The sequence below is a fragment of the Hydractinia symbiolongicarpus genome, chromosome 10, assembly GCF_029227915.1.
Source record: "Hydractinia symbiolongicarpus strain clone_291-10 chromosome 10, HSymV2.1, whole genome shotgun sequence".
Taxonomy (NCBI): Eukaryota; Metazoa; Cnidaria; class Hydrozoa; order Anthoathecata; family Hydractiniidae; genus Hydractinia; species Hydractinia symbiolongicarpus.
Genome location: NC_079884.1, coordinates 10,327,228 through 10,335,675, shown reverse-complemented (window position 1 = coordinate 10,335,675; position 8,448 = coordinate 10,327,228). Strand labels below are relative to the sequence as shown.

Sequence of the window (8,448 nt, the reverse complement as noted above, 5' to 3'; positions counted from 1 at the left end):
TAACAATTAAATTCTTGTGTATAATTTGCGGTGTTCTCTACTAATAACTTCCAAGAAGAAGGTGTCTGTATTGTCGTTTAGTTTTGCTATGTTTTCTTCGCTAGTTACACAAAATACATGACTCATTGATTGACTTATTTCTGTATTTCAAGCGCGTTGAAGTGCTTTTTTTCGAAACAACCTTCAGACTTTTTCCAGACCCAGCCCATCTTTGAAGCGGACACCATCGGTGCAAAAAAATGTTTAATTTATAGAGAAGTTTAATTTATAGAGATGTTCGCTCTATAAAGATTCTATCAAGAATGTAGTTTTAGGCAGGATTTTGACTAAAAAAGGTTTTTAAGTTTTATTTTTCGAGCATTGTAAATTAAGGGACTATGAATGTATTTGGGCTTAAAGTATTAATCTTAACAAAAAATAGACTACAAAAAATTTACAAAGTATCCTTTGATTGACGACTGAGCTTTAATCTAAGATCTGTCCTTTCCTAAATTCCAGTGTCCATGTCATAGGGCTGTCCGCTTTAGGCTGTATGCGCTTTAGCGGGAATCTACTATCAATATACGCTTTTTTTACAGGAGTATCAAAATTCTAACCAGGTTGGTCCTTATTCTTATTTCTTCATTGTTCTAAAAAATACACATATATAGTTTTTACCTACTATTTTTAACCTGAAATCTCAGTCAGATATTCTTATAAGGCATCTCTTGTAAAAGAAAAAGCGAGCACTTTGACATTGCGAATAAAATCGAAGGTAAATTGATGAAACTCGTTATATCAAACGTTTAAACGAGTGTTTACGTTGTACATTGTGATCATTAGGACTGATACGATACGTGTTCCCTCCGAAGTTTTGAAGGAATTTTGTCATTTGGTGGTAAGGTTTTCCCATCGGATTATTGTAATTCTGAAAAAAAAATTGCAATATGCCAAAGGTACGTCCACATGCGTGCGTGCCAAATGCTTGGTACGTATATGCAGCTCTATTTGCATGCAAAGTTTTAATTTTTGGCATTACCCAAATGACCAATTACCTTTTTTGGAAACAAATTTACACTGCTTGGGGGCATTGAAAGAATTACGCTTCATGAACGACTTGACGCTTGTTGTGATAAAATAGCTTTTCGCGCGTTAACATTGTGTAGAGTAAGATTTTCACAAGCCCTTCGACGCCTTAATCGCAAACCCCATGTAGGTGCTTGGAAATTATAGACACGATTCCAACGGAGTAGTTAATAATCTTACTCGCTAAACAAACAGAATACAAGGCGAAGTTTAAGCAACAAATTACACATGTAAGATGACATAAAATATAATAAGAAATAAACACTTACTAGAAATATAGTGGCGTAAGCCAAGCCAACTACAAATGAGAGAAAACAACTGATAATGTAACTGAGATACAGGACAACTCCTGTGATATGCGAATATAAATTACTGATTCACTCAACAGCGAATGTATTCCTGAAGTTTATGTCCGACCTTGTCGCTATATGCTGAAGACTGCTAGCACAGAAAAAGGATGTGCAAGATGTGCAAAACAAAACAGACTCAAGGGGAAAATTTAACTAAAAATAGTACCAAAATTACAATCATTCTTTTACATAATTAACACGGGACATCACAACACAAAACTAACGAATATAATGCATCTCGTACTCCACCGCAGAGCGAACTCCAGCAGAGCACAAACGGGACAACACAAGGACAACACAAATTACATAATAAATATAAATTTCAATACGGCAGGAACACATGGCTCCTCTCATGTTCGTGCATACAACATGACCTAATGGCTCCTCGTCGGGAATCGGACTATTCGTTTTCCAGAAGCAAAACTACTTTTGATATCGGCCGTTGCATTACGACTCGAGATCCGCTCATTCGAATGTTCACAATTCTCACTATTCCATGCTTATCTGACACGACGCTCACAATTCTTGCTAACGGCCATCGATTTCGAACCGTAAACATGGTTGAGTCTTTTAATATGACGATGTCTCCAACCTCAAAATTACGTTTAATCGTGTTCCAACGTCGACGTTCCTGAAGGGTTGAAAGAAATTCCTTTCTCCATCTAATCCAGAATTCATTTGCTATGTGTTGAACTCTACGCCATCTTTTCCTCGAATAAACATCAGGTTTCGGAAATTCTCCCGGTGGTGGCCACACGACATCTGACTTCATTGTCAAGATATTTGATGGAGATATTGGTATGAAGCTATTCGCGTCACTGAGGGTATCGACTGTTAGGGGTCTTGAGTTTAATATGGCTTCCGTTTCAATGAGGAGGGTGTTTAATGATTCATCATCTAAACTTGAACCGTGGGTCTTTAGCAATGAGGTTAGAATTTGTCTGGCTGATCTTATCTGCCTCTCCCAGACTCCTCCCATGTGACTGGCTGCTGGTGGATTGAAGTTCCATATCCAATCAGCGTTTAACTCGTTTAGAAAAAACTTGATTTTTTCATGATCCATTTCTAAAAAAGCTCGTTTTAATTCATTATCACTTCCAACGAAGTTACTCCCATTATCAGATCTTAGATACCTTACGTTTCCTCTTCTGCCAACAAAGCGACGAAGGGCCAAAATAAACGTATCAGTTTCTAAACTGCTTGCGATTTCAATGTGTACAGCTCTGCTAGACAAACATGTAAACAATACACCATACCTTTTCATCTCGCTTCTCCTTACCTTGATCAAGAATGGACCAAAACAATCTAATCCGCAATAACTGAATGGTGGTGCTTCGTTGAACCTTTCTTTTGGCAAATCGGCCATCTTTTGCTCTCCAGCACGTCCTCTTAAACTCCTACATATGGTGCACTTATGAATGACCTTTCGTGTTAAAGCATTTATATTCACGATCCAAATCCCATAACTTCGTACTTTGTTGATGGTTATTCCTCTGCCCGCATGTGCGACGTTCTGATGGCAATATCGAATAATCAACATGGATGTCTGGCTATCTTTCGGCATGATGATAGGATGCACATGTTCTTTATCTAGCCCAGATCGTTCGATTCTTCCTCCTACTCTTAACAGGCCTTGTGAATCAACAAAGGGATTAAGTTTCGACAATTTGTTTTTAACATTGATTTTCCCAGACAACAAATTTCGCAATTCCGTTTCGAAATATTTTTCTTGAGTCAGTTGCATGATTTTTCTTTCAGCGCATTTTAATCGTTCTACGTCGATGATACCTTTCGTGGATGCATCGCCGGGTTTTATCGTTTTGATTCTATCTGCAAACAGAAGGATCCACGCCATTACACGCTTTATTTTCTTCCAGCAAGACATGCGTTCTTCAAGCGTGCTCATCAGATCATTTGTGACTAGGCAAGCGTTTACTTTCACTTTCTTAACCTCCGGGTCGTTTTCGTCTACTTCTGCGGCGTGTTTGGATAGTTTCCAACTAGACTGATCATTCCACAAAAACTCTGGTCCTCTAAACCACATTTTAACTTGTTTGTCTTTCGAAGCATCTGATCCTCTTGACGCTATGTCAGCCGGATTTTCGTTCGACGGTACATAATTCCAGTCGTCGATTTTGCTGTTGCTTCTGATAATCTCGATTCTATTAGCCACAAAAACTTTGAATCTTTTCGTTTGATTCTTTAGATATCCTAAGACGACTTGACTATCAGTCCAAAAATATTCATTAATACATAGTAGTCGCAATTCTTGTCTCAACAAAGAAGCTATCTTAACAGACAAAGTAGCTGCTGTTAATTCTAATCGAGGCATAGATACGAATTTCAAAGGAGCGACTCTTGCCTTACCCATAACCAAGCAAACATGTACTCTGCCACTTTCATTTACTATTCTTAGGTACGTAGCTTGGCCATATGCAAACTCTGATGCATCAGAAAAGTAGTGGATCGAGGAATGAACAATCTTACCAAATTTTTTGGGCTTGAAGCATCGCGGTATTCTAAATCCTTCAAGAGGCTGGATACAGTCTTTCCATCTGTTCCAGTCATTACAATTGTCTTCAGGAACTGGGTCATCCCAATTTAGGCTCATGCTGCACAGTTCTTGAAGGATTATTTTTCCTCTGACTAGAAATGGAGCTAAAAATCCCAAAGGATCGTACAACGTGCTTAACATAGAAAGCATACCTCTTCTGCTGTAGGGCGTCTTTTTCAGTTCGATCTTAAATTTGAAGCAATCCATTTCGATATCCCATGTGATACCTAACGTACTATCGGACGGCAGATCCGTATCTCCAGACAATAATTCACAATCAGTAAACCCCGTTTTCCGATCATCTTCAGGTATAGACAATAACACTTCTTTATTATTGCTGACAAATTTTGTTAACCTAAAACCTCCCGCCTTACACATAGAAGTGACGTTTTTCATTAACGAAATGGTCTCACCAAGATTATCTTTTGACTTCAGCATGTCATCGACATAAAAATTCTTCAATAACGTTTCCGCTGCATCAGTTCCAAATTTGCCTTGATTATCTAAGGCAGTTTTCTTCAAGGCATAATTGCTACAACTCGCAGACGAAGTCGCTCCAAAGATGTGGACATTCATTTCGTATTCGACCGGTTTGGTCATTTCTTTATCGCTTTTGTCCCACCAAAGAATTCTCTGAAACGATCTTTGGTGTTCCGTTACAAACACCTGGAAGTACATAGATTCGATGTCAGCCATGACTGCTATGGTTCCTTCTCTAAATCTGTTAAGCACACCTATAAGATGGTTGGTAAAGTCTGGTCCAGGGATCAATTCCTTGTTTAATGATCTACCATGGTATTCTGCTCCACAATCGAAGACTACTCTGATCTTATTCTTCTTTTCATTATAAACTGCATGATGGGGGATATACCAAGACTTCCCAGGAGATGCAGGTAGCACGGCTTTTCTTGCATAACCTTTATCTATGATGTTCTTCATGAAACTTTGGTATTCAGCTAGGAATTTCGGATTTCGTATAAATCTTTCCTTTAAATGCATCAGTCTTCTCAGCACAACGTTTCTGTTGTCAGGCATCAACAAGTCTTTGTTTCGGAATGGCAAAGGCAGTTCATAATGACTTCCAACCTTGCCTGCTTTTGACTCCATTATGGTTAGAAATGTTTTATCTTCTATTGACATTTCTTCTAGATTAAATTCTATGTTGCTGCGAGGCGACAATCTTGCCTCCGTAAAATCTGAAAGGTACAACTTTTCAAGCATGTTACTAATATGAGTTTCTTTCACACTACTTTTTGATTCAAAATGATGCTTAGCAATTCCGTTGTTTCCTATGTCGTTCACAGCAATTTTATGACAAGATTTGATAGAATAATTATTTTTACCTTCTGACTTGATTGGTCCTACAATGCACCATCCAAGAATGGTTCGGTATGCATATGGGCCACCATCTTGACTGGGCAGCACATCCACTGGTTCAAGTGCCTTTGCACAATTTGCGCCAATCAACAAGTCAACATCAAACTTCTGGATTCTAAAGTGTGGATAAACCGGTTCCAAGTATTTCCATTGAGATAACTTATCGGTAGTTGCTATATCATCCTTATCTACGGGCAGTTCTCTTCTTGTGTATGCCTTGGGTAACATGAACGGGATATTTTCAAATTGTGTGCTAATGCCTTCAATTATCAAATCTTCTATTGCCTCAGATTTAACAGTTTCTGTTCCGTTAATTGTTTTAATGGCTAATGATGTTTCAGCACCACTGACGTCCAATCTCTTGACTAGATCTGTCGTTACAAACGAAGCTTGGCTGCAATTATCCAGCATGGCTAAGGTAGTCACACTCTTACCAGTAGATTTATGTGATACCTTTACTGGCACTATGCAAAGACTGATAACTTCACCAACGTTTAAAGAATTGCATGATTTTGACAATCCAGTGACATTGATCTTAACAGATTCCTTCTCTTCGGTGCTTTCTTTGTTTTCTTCCTTATCCTTGGAGTCACTTCTTTTCCTAAATCTAAAGCCATGCAAGCCAGTAGGATGGTTTCCTTTACAAATGGTACATTTGCGTCGATGTGGACAGGATTTTGCGTTGTGTTCGTCGGTTATTGGATCGTAACAGCCATAGCATAATCTTTTTCGTCCAAGAAATTTGCTTCTGTCCTCTATGGTATAACTCAGAAACAGTTTACAGTCATCTAAATCATGCTTAGCAGAACAAGCAGGGCACAGCTTTTTAATGTCATTTGACGATCTATAGTTGGTATTCATAGCAAAGCTTTTGTAAGATTTCCTCTTATCAGGTAACTTTTCCTTTGTGTTAGTAAACTGCTTAAGTGCGTTCCTTGAAAATAGCGGATCATTTATCAAGGTAGACTCCTGCTCAATAAAGTCAATGAAATCCTCTAAACTAGGTTCTGAAAGGTGCTTATGACGTTTTATCATAACCTTGCGGTTCCAACGATCCGTCAAAGAACCTGGCAACTTGGAAACGAGAGCACATATGGTATCAGGGGTATCCAACACATTCCAGTCCCTCCCAATTACAATGCTCTGGCACTTTATTAAGAAACTGAAAAAATCTCTGAACCCTTTTGCGTCGTTGAACTTTAACTGAGGCCAATCTCTTATTTCCTTTCTGTAATTAGCTAAAATAATATGGGGATTCCCATACCTTTTTGTCAGAAGTTCAATAGCGTTTTCATAACCAACCTCAGGGGGGTGCTGTATGCAATGTCGAATAAGTTCTCTAGGTTCACCTATTGTAAACTTTATAAGTCTGGTTAACCTGCCTCTGGGATCATCTACCTTTGATTCTACAACCTCCTTAAACATAGCCATAAAATAATTAAAATTTAGTGGGTCTCCATTAAATGGCTCAATGTCAACCTCTGGTGCAGATTGTAGTTTTAACAACTTAAACAAGATACTACTTTCATCATCAACTCTCGAATTCATACCTTCATCTATCCTGCGTTGATACCGCTCTACATCTGGTTGGCTGCGTTGATATTTTTGCACGCGCTTCAGATTTCGGTCCAGGACACCCAAACGTGCTTTGAGTTGAGACACCTCCTCTAAGTTTTTTAACTCTTCCGATTCCAGAGCAAATCTTTGTCTTTCATTTCTGAAATCTCCTTCACTCATACATTCGGTTTTCTCCACTTTCTTATTAAATCGTTCTTGAAACGATTCGGATGACGCCTTTGTGTGGGACTTGCTAGACGCTCTATCCTTCCGGCTATCGTGCGATTTCAGACTTTCACATTCTTGCTTTTCTTTCAACTCTCTAATTTGGTTGATGGCACGATGTTTGAAATCAAATATTTTTTCGTCTTTGTCGTCGTACCAATTTTGATCATCGCGCCTCTCTTCATCAGTAAAGAGTGGGACGCATTGTTCGTGAACATTTTCAAACTTTTTTACCAAGTCGTTGAATCTTAATAGCGTTTCTTCTATCGTCGTTATGCTCCCGAAGCCCACTAAGTTGTCTATTTCGGACGACCTTCTCATCAATCGCCTGAATATTCTTTCTCGTTCTTCTAACAGACACTGAAGTTTAAAGGATCTTCCCTTATCTGTTAGTTTGACAACTCTTCTTTCTTCGTCATCATTAACGGGAGATGCTTCAATCTCTGGTCGAGTCTCTTTCGTTACTGACATCCTTTTAAATAGCGATTCCAACGAATCCAGTGTTACATATATTTCTACTTTTGTAGGTGCTTGGAAATTATAGACACGATTCCAACGGAGTAGTTAATAATCTTACTCGCTAAACAAACAGAATACAAGGCGAAGTTTAAGCAACAAATTACACATGTAAGATGACATAAAATATAATAAGAAATAAACACTTACTAGAAATATAGTGGCGTAAGCCAAGCCAACTACAAATGAGAGAAAACAACTGATAATGTAACTGAGATACAGGACAACTCCTGTGATATGCGAATATAAATTACTGATTCACTCAACAGCGAATGTATTCCTGAAGTTTATGTCCGACCTTGTCGCTATATGCTGAAGACTGCTAGCACAGAAAAAGGATGTGCAAGATGTGCAAAACAAAACAGACTCAAGGGGAAAATTTAACTAAAAATAGTACCAAAATTACAATCATTCTTTTACATAATTAACACGGGACATCACAACACAAAACTAACGAATATAATGCATCTCGTACTCCACCGCAGAGCGAACTCCAGCAGAGCACAAACGGGACAACACAAGGACAACACAAATTACATAATAAATATAAATTTCAATACGGCAGGAACACCCCATATCTAACGATTTTTTTGTAAGTAAGACATTATTTTATTGGTTTAACTCAAAACAAATTTTTCTTCTTTGCTGCGTAGGTTAGTTTTTACCCCATGCACTTCCAAACTAGATTTCGAATTGTTTAATTTTTTTAACAAAACGCGAATAGTATTCTTCCTTGCCCATGTGCAACAATTCCTTCTTTTTAGAAAAAAAGGAATTACGGAAGTGTGTGCAGACTACGGTTTT

The 8,448-nt window shown here is 38.2% G+C and overlaps 1 protein-coding gene across 1 annotated transcript; it reads right to left on the bottom strand.

Moving 5' to 3' along the window:
• Positions 1 to 1,172: 1,172 nt before the first annotated feature.
• LOC130662707 (uncharacterized) lies at positions 1,173 to 8,154 on the bottom strand. The gene has a single exon (XM_057461615.1). It carries the CDS (start codon positions 7,597 to 7,599, stop codon positions 1,816 to 1,818), a length of 5,784 nt encoding a protein of 1,927 aa, XP_057317598.1. The 5' UTR covers positions 7,600 to 8,154; the 3' UTR covers positions 1,173 to 1,815.
• Positions 8,155 to 8,448: the final 294 nt, after the last annotated feature.